The following is a 13,850-nucleotide window of genomic DNA, read 5'->3' on the forward strand; positions in this document are numbered from 1 at the left end:
TAAACGCTAAGTAACTAGTAAAGTGGATTCCTGTCACAAAGTGTTGACAAGGTGTGGTTACTTCAACGTGTGTGCTTTCAACATATACTGAAATGTTTCTGCCTTTCATGCACTGATATACCGCAGACGATAGCTTAGCCTTGAGACTTACATCACTGCATACCCAAGATAAAGTCAGAAGGTAACAAGTACGTCTGTGAAGGCAACACTATAGAGTTGGATGTCTCGAGACCAAGACCGGTCCTGAGACCACTTTTACGTGGTCTTGGTCTTGTCTTGACTTTGGTCTTGGATCCCTCGGTCTTGTCTTGGTCTCGCTGTCTCGGTCTTGCTGTCTCAAATCGACATAGATTTGGAGATTTGGAGTCAACAGTATCCATGACGTACAACGTAACGTTCGATAATGTGTCATGCGCAAAAGCATCAGCTCTAGGAGCCATGCTTAGAGAGTGCTTTGTAGTGAATCAGAAGAGTCGACTCCCATTGAGCGAAAGCTGGCTCCTCACTTGATTTTGTTTCGCTGCACAGCTCTCCCACAGTGGCTCAGCTATGCTCCAATTCCTCCATATTGTGGCCAATCACATGCGAGGATATAGGATAATATCATTATGTGAAAAACAGAGGGTGAGAGACACGACTCGCTTACTGACTGTCCTCTCAGTAAGTGAGTGAGACAGTAGACAGCGGTGAGGAGGTCTGTGCAAGTGCATTGCAAAAACACATAAATATGCCTGACACCCGTAAACGAAGCAGCATCTGGCTGCAGTTTAAAGACTTTTTTTGTCTCGGTCTTGTCTCGACTTTGTCTTGGTCTTGTCTTGTCTCAATACCCTCTGGTCTTGGTATTGTCTTTGTCTTAGTTTAGGCGGTCTTGACTACAAGTCTACAACACTGATACTAAAACATTTTGTAACAACATATGGCTTGTGTTTGAAGTTTCAATAACATAAAGAATGAGTTAAACCCTTTTTTTTTTTTTTGATAAACTGTGCAATAATTAGGCAACTTGTTCTGATGTGATCTAGCCAGTGTTATGCTTCCAGTGGTCTTTTCTGGCTGAACTTGCTTGGGTCACTCGCTACTATTTCCAAGTAGGTCCATGTTTGCCCAGATTTTGCCAAGGTTGAAATCATGTTAACGCTGTGAGCGACACTGCTGTAAAATCGGAATGTTCTGAGATTCATGCAACTTAGCAATGAGTGGAGAAAAAGCTGCTAACTTTGAAGGAAGTATAACTGTCACAAGTCATGGAGTGGAAAATTCCAGTAGCAACTAAGCTAACATTCTACAATGTAAAATGTCATGAGTTATCCTAACAAGAGTAGCATGTCACATGTGTGGCAGAAGTGGCTAGCTAACCACTTTTCTGTTGCTATGAAAGATGTGTAAATCAAAACCTGAAGTTTTTTAAGCCTCCACATTTTTTCTCCTCCACTTGTCCAGTTTCCTCCAAAATGTATATATTTTTAGGGATATAATTGCTCATCATGCAATGATATAGCAAGTCTTTGGTTAATACCTCTTTAGGAATCATCTTGTTGATGCACCAATGTTATTTTATGTCTGTCAAATTGTGCTATTTTTGGCATTTCATTTCATACAGAAATGGGGAAAAAATTATGTGTTTTTGAGACAGACTGCTAGTAACTATATCTCTAAAGATACAATTTAAAACGTTATTTGCTAAGTTGTCTGTTATGTGTTGATACAGCACTGGTGTATACCTTGCATTAGGTGTTTGTTATACTTGAATGATTCATAGGTAGTAAGTGGCTTACAAAACAAACAAAATTCTCTGAAAATGATCAGGTACAAGGACTAGACTGAAAACTTTTGAAAAATCTGAAGAAAAGCTTTAAAAGGCCTTCAGAAAGCCTGGAAAACTACTATACAAGACCACTTTAAAAATGTGGCTCCTAGGAATAAACTATAAAGAAAGGCTTGGCTCATGATTTTGCACAATACTGCATGTCCTTAACTAGACCACCCTGACTGTAGAGTGTGTTCCTTTTCAGCAGGAGGAGGGACACCTACCTGACTACGTGTATTTTCTTATCCAGTTCTAGTTCTTCTCACAATAATAATTAGTTTAATATTTTAAGGAATGACAATATCCGTATAACCACATTTACACTTTCCAAGAAGGTTAATTAGGATAACTATGCTTGTTAGGTTCCAGTATACATCAACTGTAGACCTTTAATTTTGCCCAAGCAAGCTGTAAGCTACTTCGTTGGAAGCATAAAAGAATCCAAACCCAGAAACCCCAAAAAGCTGTATAATATAAGGAGACAGATCCCATCCCAGCAGACCATCAGTTTGGAAAGTCTAGCATGGTAAAATAACAACAGATATATGTACTAAATTATATTTTGTTTGGGTCCTTTCCCTGGAAAGAATGCTTGTTAAAAAGTCTATAGGGCTACTTGGGATAATTATTTACTTTATTTCTCTATTTTTCAGGGAGAGTGCAGCTTAACAATGATAAGGAAAAAATTGAAAGGATGTAGTGTACATTAGCCAGACCAATTCTGTCCCTGTAAATTCTTTTCCATTTCTTTTTCTAAACTATCCTTGTTCTGCTGTAAAATTAAGATTTGTTTTCTTTTGGGCAGTATAGTATTCTCTAGCTACTAATAACTAGGCTTGAAGTCGAACTTTTGAGGCGTAGATATGCATCAGAGCCTATTCAAAGATGGACTTGTAGTACATCACAAACACTACTTCTGCCATATGTAGTAATATAGCCCCCAGACAGAGAATAAAGCAAACTGTCCTTGTTTTTTGTTTTTTTTATGTGCAGACCCTATGATACAGATCGGTAAAGCGCTCCAGTTATGACCTTTTCAATGCATCTCCCATACATATTAACCTTGTAGGTATGACGGGAAGGTGTGGGCGGGATGAACTGGCAATGACTGTCCTTCAGGGATGAATGTTGTGGGTGTTAGGTGTGTGTGTGCGCATGTGGAGGGGGAGGTGTACAGCTGCTATTAGCTTCACTAGTGAATGGATTCCATCAGCAGACTGATAGACTGAAGAATGGAAACAGTGTGATTCATTTACTCCAGCTCCCACTCAGAGCTAAAAAGTCAAAACACATGAACTGAATAGTTATGGAATATCACAGCTCTGCCCATAGTCAGGCTGTCAGGCATGGTGAGTCGGGGAGGGGGGGTAGTTTATATGCATCCTAAGAAAAGAAAAAGAATCAGTAGAGATTTTCTAAATATGTAATATGAGTGTTTATTGAGTTTAATGGGCCTTTTGATGGGCAGCAGATAATGGAGTTTTGCTTTTTGAGACAATTACACACACAATTTGACACTTTGATACTCAATTTATAATTTTTTTTTCAAGAAGAGGTCGCTACTGTGTATTTTTAAAACCATTTTCTCTAATATGGGTCCAACTACTAGCATTTCAACGATTTTACCTGGAGCATTTCTCTCATTTAAAACCTCAAGCAAAAGATACACAAAAAACAAAAAACAAACAAAACAAAGGCTATATGTAATGCATTATATAAAGTATATATTTACAACAGAGGCACTTGTATGAATTGTCAGTAGGAAAATTGGGCATCTGAGTGTTGGTACACAGACGTATGATAATGGTAAGAAGTTTTGGATAAAGCAAAACGATGCCTTCAATGGCCTTCAATCTCACATGAGTCATTATGTCTGATGTTATCTCTCTGTCTGGTTATATAAAGGCTAAGGAATATGAGGTCATTCTAAGGACAGGTGCACCCCATGATGCTTACACTGCTTTCTTGTCATACTCCTATATTACAAGATGATATTGTCTCTGTAGACACTGAGAGACATTCAACAGTGAGACCATGATCATCAGGTTAAAGTCAAATGGCTTCCATCACTTCTTCACTCAGCAGATGTGAACATCACTGAGCTTTTATGGGACATCCTGGAGAGCAGAGTGCAAAGTGGATTTCAACCTCCTTCATCCCTCAAAGCTTTCCTTCTTCAGTAAGCGGTAAACATCCAATTACTTACAGTCGAGAACTTGTAAGGCAACCCTCCATGAGGGACTTAAACTACTCCAAAGGGTGGTCCTACTCCCTTATTAAGCACTTCATGTTCAAAGACTGTTAAAGATTTCCACTCTTTAAAAAAATATTTTCCAAGACATTTTCAACAGCCCAAAGACTTAAGTCTCTCTCTGTAAAAATCATTTTCAAAATACTGATAACACGTTTAGTCTTTGGCAATAACCGAGTGTGTCCAGGGGTTATTTATGCAATATAAGATCTACAAGGGTACCATGCACACTTTAAAACCTCATAGCTTCAAACTCAAATCAACACAGCAATCCCTGCAGATTGCCAAATGAAACTAAGAGCACTATGCAGGAAAATACCCAGGACCCTGTACAGGCTGGATAAAAATCACCAGAAATCCAGCTCTTTGACTAAAAGAGGAAACTGGAAAAACAGTAATGTTTACATATTGTCATTTATGGTCCGATCACGATCAAGTAATGATGTGGTTTGATACCTTATTCATCCCCTTTAACCCTCTCAGGCACAAATTAAGTTTTTGTTGCTAATGCATAAAATAATACCTGCAGTGGTACTTCTGAGTAAAAAAACTCATAAAATATGTATGTGGGGTAATCAGGTTGTTAGCTTTTAACTCTTGCAAATCTGCAACGCCTGCCTTGAGAGGGTTAAGAAAACGGAAAGTGGATTTGGAGAATCCTGGCTCCTGCTGTGTTTTTAACTTAATGGGAGTAATTTTATTCATAGAATCATTCCAATCACATTTTCAAATATTCCTAAAGTATGTCATGCTTTCTCCACTACCAACGCTAATTGAAACAATGCTCCATTCCACCACTGAATTAACCTAATAGTGCACCAAACAGAAAAGCCCTAAATCAATATTAACATTTGCTGTGACAACCCTTTGCTTTTGAGTAGCATAAACGCTCCTCCACACACTAACCAGCATTTGTTCAGGACTCCTGGCAGGTTGGTTATTCCAAGAATCTTGGAGAACTCGCCACAGTTCATCTATTGATTTAGACGGCCTCAGTTGCTTCTGTTTTTTCATATAAATCCGGACTGACTCAATGATGTTGAGATGAGCAAATCATCTCGTCACTGAAGATGATTCTTTAGGACACTGTTTTTTTCTTTTTGTGGTCCGTGTCAATATGACCTATGAATCTGAATCTGTATCGTACAATACAATCAGAGATTATGCTGTGTGCTACATAAGGGTCCAAACATTGAAAGTGCATAAAAATCTGGCACAGTATTATACAGCATGCACCAGAGCAGGCAAGTTTATCCAGCTGGCGGCAACTACACATTCATTATTGTAAATCTGGTATAAAGGCTTACAAATGAGTCGAATCTTTTAAGTACTAACTTGAATTATTTTATCCCTGCAGAACATTAAAAAGAGAAAACTGTGAATCAAAGATCAAGATGATTTTGGAGAAAAACAATGCTTTCCGTGCTTTCAATGACAGCAAAGTACCATATGGTGCTGTTGTGAAACACACGTCGTAGCCACAGAAATATATGGGCTGCATTATACATTTTACTACTTCTCTTTCAACATTATGCTTGAGTCAATACACTGTGCAGAGTACATCTGTATCTCTGCGTTAGGAGCTATTGTATAAACGCCTACTTATATTAGTCTTCTCCTTAGCGACTTGGAGAGTTGGAGCTTATTCTCCTCGGCGCAGTAATTGGCTGGTCATGTCAGGAAGACACAGTGAGAAATTGACAGCGAACAGAAAATTTCTCCCTCCTGTTGTGATCATTTGCTACTCATTCGCTGAATATTGAAAATAACACATTAAAGAACATTACATTAAAGCACTTCACTGAAACCAATGTAACTCCATTTTAATGGCACACTGCTCACTCATAAGAGCCAATACTTGATAGGTATTATTATGAATTATCTGTGCATGCATAACAGCAGGGTGGTGTATGTGATTTGTTGGGGGGGTTACTCCTGTCTAAGAAAACACAAGTCACAGCCGTTACTTGTTAATAAGGTGCTGTCTCGCCACAATATGATATAGACATTCATATATGGGGAAGGTGTGATAAAGTGTTAAAAAAAGTACCAGAAAACTGTCACGTAATCTCCCCCGTATTGATTTTTTTTTTTTACTCTGAAAATATTTACTGGTTTTAATACAAGGGTGGGTGCCTTGGTAGCTAAATCATGTTTCCACAATCACGTGTGGCCCTGGAGGGGATGATCGATACTTTTATCACAGCCTACATTTGCTAAAGCAGGCTAATGGAGAAGTCAGTGCAGCTGGTGTCACAGGTTATGAGACTTTTGCTAAGCAGCACCCTATTTTTAATTATGTATGAGGCAGAACTCACAGTGAACAGATGAAGCGCTCCTGAGAGAGCGAGGCCTCGGTGGCACATGAACACAGGGTGAGCGACCAAGTCACTTAAAGGTCCGGTCCCTCACATCTGAGTGGACGCTGACCCTGGTACACCGCCAGAGCTCCTGAGAGGACATGCAAGGAGAAGGTGGGCTGCCCTGTACATCCACATCCCTCCCAAGTGGGGTGGAATTTCTGTCTGCATCAATTATTCAAGAACCATCTTAGATAACACTCATGGGGAGGATGGATGAGGTCTATTTCTGTATAGTACTTCATAAGGATGAAGACAGGAGGCATTTTTTATTTTATGTGCTGGTGCTTCAGACACCGGATAACCAGTTTCCTCCTATGAGAAACTAAGGTAAAAAACATTTTGTGTCTTAGAAAAATGCTCAACGCACTCCAAATTCTTTTCTCTTTTGACATCCTTCCTAGATGTCAGCACTTTGTAGAAGATTTATTTCCTGTATCCAAAGGAACTTAATGTGCAGTAGGTACTGCCAACAGGGGCTGTGACAAAGGTGACAAAAGCCTTAGAAAACCAGACCTTACGGTGTCCTTTCCACCCCAAGTGAGAAAAAAACCCCATCTCATCTTGTCTGTTAGGGTTTCTAGGACTCCCAGGTGGAGTGACCAGGCTAGGGATACAGCTTTTGCAGTTATGTGGCACTTGAAACATTTTCTGTGCACGCCCTATTAGGTTCAACATGTCAATGCACAACAGTGTGTCACATGCACTTTTGACCACTCAAACTCCCCATGCATCCCCCGTGGTCGCAAATCTTACACTTTACACAGCACTTCAGCAGCAAAGGTTAAATAAATAACAACATTAGTAACTGTTATTAACTGTGACGTAACAGCGAGTCATTTCCTTACAGTGACTGTTGCATCAGAGAAAGCTTTGATGTTAATGGCAACACAAAAACAGCCTATAATTTCTCATCCATCTCTCTCTAATCCGCTTCCTCAAAAAACTCCTCTCTGTAGTAATAACAATCTTTTCTATTTATATGTATAATTAGAAGATTCTTATTCTTATTTTTCCTATATCATCCCTTTAGGCAAAGATTTGGAATGTGCATGAAAGAGGACACATGCTTTTCATGACAACATTGTTACTATTTTTTGACATCGCACTTATTAACAGTATAGCTTTGAATAATCCTAATAAAACTATTCTCCTGTATGTGAGATTCCATTTCTCTGGACAGAAAGCGTTTTTGCCGATGGAATGTAAATGCCAGAGAATCCCTGGGCTATGAAAGTTGGCACGACAGTAACACTATTTGTGAGTTTGAATCCACTTGAGCAGATGTTTTGAGCAGCTGGGCTAGCTACAGTGGACCGACTGCACATACACCTCATCGCTGACCAAGTATATACCATGTGCTCATTTTCTCACATAAAGCCTGTTAGACTGAGGTGTATCAGGAGATTTTATGTTTCTAATAATATTCGCTGACAGGTATTTGCTTTCGACTGCTATGCACAGCATGTTCCCACATACAAGACAATTGGGTAACGCCTTGTTTTTAAGTATAAGACCTGTGCAGCGGTCGTTCTTTAAAAGTCCTTGTAATTTCTTAATTTATGCAAGCTTACAAGCAAATAATTTACCTGCTTTGAACTTCATATAACTATTTGCTAAGTAATGACAGTTATAAAAGATTGGATTGTTTTGTGTTTTTAAAATCTGAACAGTCCCATCGTGCTCTTTTAAACGTAATTTAAAAACCTTAATTTGTGTGCAACTAATTTAATAACATACTGATACATAATAGTGTATTTTTTTAAAATGCAAGATTAACAAATTTTTTCAGTTAAGGAAATTCAGCCTCGTAATTGGAAACACAATTCAAGATTCATTTATTATCCAATTACAAGTTCTAACAAACAGGCTGTGAGTTTGACTTACATCATGAGAATTTTTAATTAAGGTAAAAAGGTGGAGAGGGGCTCAAACTATGCCAGCCAGGATATTCTCCAGAGCTCAGATTTAGTAACAAACAAAAAGTTGCATCCACTATTTTTGTAACTTAATTTTTTATTTTAAGAGAAGGGTTTAGAAAATCTACAACTGTCAGGTGTTACACTTCATACCGTTGCGTGATTTTTGTGTGTTCACACGGTGCTGCGTCTACAAATCAAAGGCTCTGAAGCATTTGATTGTGACACGCTACCTTCCATGCACACACAGTTATTTCTGTCACACTCTGGCTTTTTGTGTTTCGGTCCTGAGCGCTGACTGTGATGCAGTGCCGAGACACGCGGGGACATATACTGGGGGTCATGTGTGACCTAGAGTGGTCCCTGGTGAACACGGTTCGACTACACTGGTCCTGTCAGTCACATACCCGGTCAGTCAGTCATTTCCAGGGAAGAACTGTGAAAGAGAGTGAAGAGAAGGAGCACTGCTGAACGGTAGTAAGACGACTATTCCTCCAATCAATTGCCGTCCGCAAACGTGCTTAAATGGCGCAGGATTTCTTAAGACGCCTGCAAGGTGGAACTGGGTGAAGGAGGACCTAATGTCACACTTTCTACACTGAAAACGCTTCCTGCCAATTATCATAAGTTACACGATGACTTAGAAAACTGCTGCTGAACTCTGAGGAGTTCTGGGATGACCATATTACTGGTGTAAATAAAACAAGCATCACTGGCACTCTGTGGAAGGTGTTAATCCCTGACTAATGAACTCGGCCTCTGCCAGTAGCCTCCCTGTTGGATCCCTGGACATCTCTACCTGTGTATGCGTGTGTGTGTGTGTGTGTGTGTGTGTGTGTGTGTGTGTGTGTGTGTGTGTGTGTGTGTGTGTGTGTGCGCATGGTAGGGGATTCAGAAAGAGAGGGACAGGCTCCACTCTCCCGTCCCTCAGCCTGACAGGCAGAACTCAGCCACACAATTTCACGGTTTGTGGGCAGTACACACCACTGCTTTCACATCCCTGAGACCCAGAGACCCACAGAGTGTCTATATGTGTGTGTGCGTGTGTGTGTGTGTGCTAGCCTGTGCATATGAACATGGACACACACATACGCACCCACACCAGCTGTGCTATTAATACTAAGGAAAGAAGAAATCAAATATTAATCCTTCGACGTCCACCTGGAATTGGAAAAAATATAATGCGCAGACTTACCATTTTGTTATTGATTTCATGAAAATGAATTTCACAGACTTTCTCTACGATGTCTTCACTGTCAAATGTTATGAAACCAAATCCTATGTAGAGAGAAACAGAAGAGGGAGGGGGCACAAGAAGAGACCGGGTTAGTGGAGAACCTTCACAAAACTTCAGTAAGTAAAATAAAAAAAAATAAAAGATGGAATATTATCATGAGCCAGATCCAGAAACTATGCAAGCACATCTGTGGAGATTGGTTTGGGCAAGTGAACAAGACAGACATTGTCCTCTTTAAATCAGGAATATGATGAAATCTGCCACATTATTAAGGGCACTCAAGGACCTCTTCTACAAAAAGAAGATGGAAAAACAGCACAAAGCTCATTTAATGATATTCAGTGAGCTAGGGCCCAGCATCTGAATTTCATTAAATGCATTTTGTGTTCTTTTTATTGAAATCTCACTGTATAACAAGCCCTCATTTTTATGTTAATACGGGCCTTAGAATGAATGTGTCGTTGACAGTGGGATTTTCATGCCATATTTATAGGATAAAAGCTTAACCCCTCTTTAAAAAAAAGAAAAAAAGAGACAGAGAGACAACATGGTTTTAGACTTTTGAACACAAGTGGATTGCAATGCGCTCTTCTGTGTTTTGATGGTGATACACAAAGCAATCTAGCATCTGTATAGCTGGGGTTGAAAGGAAAACATATTCTATTACTTTCTCGAAAGCCAAACAGTTAGTGAATAAAACAGTGTGAGGGACTGACAGGGAGATGAGTTTTTTTTAAAAACAGCAAAAACCTGACGAAATAAAATCGCCACGGACTGAGCCTAAACAGCCGTTGCTATAAACAACACGCCGTCCAGCCGACACACTCCGCAGACTGCGCCATCCGTCTACTATTGTATATGTTAACCGTCTACCTAATGTGAGACGAAAGCTAAACACAAATGTGAAACAACAGTTGTTACACGCACGAACATGAAGACAAATCCATGCCTTCAGGCATCAGCTCAGTCATCATCCACTTCACAGGACAAATCTCAAGGTCAAGGACTCGAGGGGAAGCTATTCGGAGCCTAGTTTCCCGCACATCTGCACATATTCGCCTAACAACACATACGACACCACGGGGTATACAAACGAGAGATTTGTCAACCATCAAAGAATTGCTGTATTTATTATACTGAGGTAGTTTATCCTTTTAATATATCTTGCTGTATTGGGCCTTTGCTGGCTATGCTGCAAATCGATGAGCAGCACCACTTTCTGGCAGTATTGGATTTGCAGGATTTTTGAATCAATGTGATTAAACACCTTTATTTGTCAGGTATTTAAACCAAAGGAAAAAGCAATTCCCATTTGGTTAGTTTCAGGTAGATCATAATATTTTACCTTGTACTTTATCCATATCACCCATTCCTAAGCAGGCTGATTTGCAAATATTTAGTAGCTTAAGTGTCTTAATATTCACATCTTTGCAGGAACATGACTGAAAATGAAGTATATTATAGTACATTAGCATCCTAAGCTGCTTATTGCTTATTACTTCATCAGATCATCCTGTAAAATAATGATTTCTTTGTGCAGAATTGTTTCTGCTACTTACTACAGCAGACAGCCTACCACAAACAGTGACATCTATAGTTCTGTCATAAAGTCTTTATCTCTCACTCACGTTTTTCTCTTCTGCTCCTCCTTCACTTCCTCCTACTACGTAAATAACAAAAGATTCTCCTAAAGCTTCTCTTTTGATACAAGCAAGAACATATCAAAACAGTCTTGTCAAAAGAGGGTTGGAAACCCAACGTGCGAGCTGATTAAATACGGACAACATCAGATCTAATGAGATCTTAAGAGACACAATGTGAATATCCACTGAGATGTCTCTAAACTGAGTTGTAGCGGGAGCGTATGTGAGAGGGTGGGGGAGGCAGGGGACAGGTGATGACGACGGGCAGGAACGCAGGGAGGGGGGGTGGGGGAGAAGCACCTTCTACTCCTGCTCACCCCACCTTCATGGCGGGCACAAGGAGCACTTTTGACAACCAACAAATCAACCGCCAGGAGTAATTTGTCATGGAGGTCTGTAGGTAGAGGGAGTGGAGTCTAGGGGAACAAAGATGGAAAGAAAAAGGGAAAAAGGTGGAGATGAAAGTAGAGAGGGGGTGGGCAGAAAGACAGAAAAAGTGACAAGGAAAGAGGTTAACACACATGGCCCCTGCCGCCACACTCCTTCCTGCTGCTACAGGCAGCTCCTCCATCAACTGACAGGACATTTTCCACTGCACTATTATATCCACTGGGGTCAGGGCCAAGCCCACCACCACAGATACTACCAGCAGGGTCCTTCCACCCATGACTGGATCTGTTTAAACGGAAAAAAGGGGGGGAAAAGACATTTGGCTGTAGTGAAAACTACCGCTGGAACACACCGTAGCATTCACAATATCACAATTCACAACAAACATCCACATTTTTCTCGCTCGTCGGCTCAGCACACACCTCCTTTATCAGTCCCCTGTGTACTTTCTGAACCTCTGTCCCCTGCCATTGCATTGCAGCTCTTTGCTCTACTATCCTATTTTATAGACCTTACAGACAATTACAGGCCACAAAATAGCAGTAACAGAAATATTCCTTTCTCCCATCCTCCTTCGGTGGGGTGTCAGCAGAGCCAGATTGTCCTCATATATCCTGGCCATTCTTCCTCCAACTATCCACACGTAGCAGGAGGCTGACCCCTACAAAACTATTAAAGCCTGTCAGCACTGACAGACACAAGCAGAGACGTGTCACACCGAAGAACCTTCCCACAGCTTAAACAATACCCTGTAAATGGAAACAAGTGGATGTCTTATAGTAAGGCTGATAATAGGTGTTATGCGGCCACTGGCTGAGGCCTCTTGGCTGCACTTCCTCACACTTATTAGCCAGAACTGGGCTTGGCCTCGTTTCGCCGCTCCACAGAACCGGCGGGGCGCCTACTTTCACAACCATTTACCAACTTCATCATACTCAGTCTTTATTTCACACTCAGTGCAGGTTTCTCTGCTTCTGTTGCTCTGATGCTTTTCACACACCCTAACCCAACCAGCCCCACCAAGCCTGGGAAAACTTGTAAAATCATGGAGAACTCTTGGCTTTAACTTCTTTGACTTTTAAATGCTTCTTTGTAACTGCTGAAACTAATACACCTATAAACACAAATCTTACAAATTGGAAATACCAAACTTAAATAAATGAAAATAAATAAATGTTAAATGTAGCATTTGCAGTAGTAGTGAAGGTACTATTACAATTTTACTTTACCCCATTGTGTAAAAGATTTGTGAGCACATAAACATGCAAGGAGAAGACATAAGGGTAACATTAATTTACAGCTGCTATGTATAGCAGCCATAGCCCATGTCCCCGATGACTCATAAAAATGCATAGCACATATGTATCATAAGGTATATACCTCATTACACCTTTCTAGGTCAATATTAAGCACAAATGAACCAAAAGACATAAAGGTTCTTAACAAAGACGTGTGTAGGGCTCTTCCTTGCTGACAGCTGAACTTTTAACTACGGCTGATCATTTTACACGTTTCAATATGTCTAACCACTTAGCAAACAATTAAAGCTTATAAACGTGCACTTCCAATGCTTTCACAGTAGGGGCTGTAATATTGCTGCTGATGCATGTAATGAGAGGAGCATGCTGCTAAGCAGCTCTGACTGCTGACCCTGTCACCACAAGGGTAAGAAGCCTGGAGGATGTGTTGTTCATAGCTTCTGGGATGCAGCACAAATGGAACATACAGGCACAAATAGAGAAGACAAAAGCACCTATGTGCATACACATGTAGACACACACAAACACGCATAATTGTACCCAAAACTAAACTGCTCCACCAAGCTTAAAGGACAGAAAAGGTATGTTTTATCTTGTCTCATATTATCTATACTTTACCACTGAACTAGTAGCCCTAATTATACTTGATGGGACCTTCACCTGTCCATCCCAGAGTAAACCTACAGAAAGCTCCAGCACTGTCTGCTTATATGGTGTATCCTCCAAGCCCAATCTTCTTGTAATGCAGAGAAGCAGACAGAGGCAGTCCGAACACCCACGGCACAGTTAGAGTCCTTTGATCAGTATTTCCGTCTGCTATTACCAGAGATCCAGAGCCCCGGGCATTAATCCCCTGTTTAATACAGTTAACACCATGAACTCTATAACAGCACAGCGCACATATAGCTGAGAAGAGAGAATAGAGAATGAACAAATTTGAGAAAATATTGTGAATAGGAAGAGATATTTTTCTTTTAAAAA

General features: G+C 40.4%; 1 protein-coding gene across 7 annotated transcripts in view; it reads right to left on the reverse strand.

Annotated features, from left to right (window-relative positions):
• msi2b (musashi RNA-binding protein 2b) overlaps positions 1–13,850 on the reverse strand; it is a 282,220-nt gene that overhangs the window by 58,431 nt on the left and 209,939 nt on the right. For all 7 annotated transcript variants that reach the window (XM_085420129.1, XM_085420126.1, XM_085420128.1 and 4 more), the window contains exon 8: positions 9,536–9,618. In XM_085420129.1, the coding sequence (XP_085276255.1) occupies positions 9,536–9,618 (83 nt within the window). The remainder of the gene's footprint in view (positions 1–9,535; positions 9,619–13,850) is intronic.

This window comes from Rhamphochromis longiceps, linkage group LG10 (assembly GCF_057381845.1).
Source record: "Rhamphochromis longiceps isolate RC_006_pf linkage group LG10, R_longiceps_female_GT1.1, whole genome shotgun sequence".
Lineage (NCBI taxonomy): Eukaryota > Metazoa > Chordata > Actinopteri > Cichliformes > Cichlidae > Rhamphochromis > Rhamphochromis longiceps.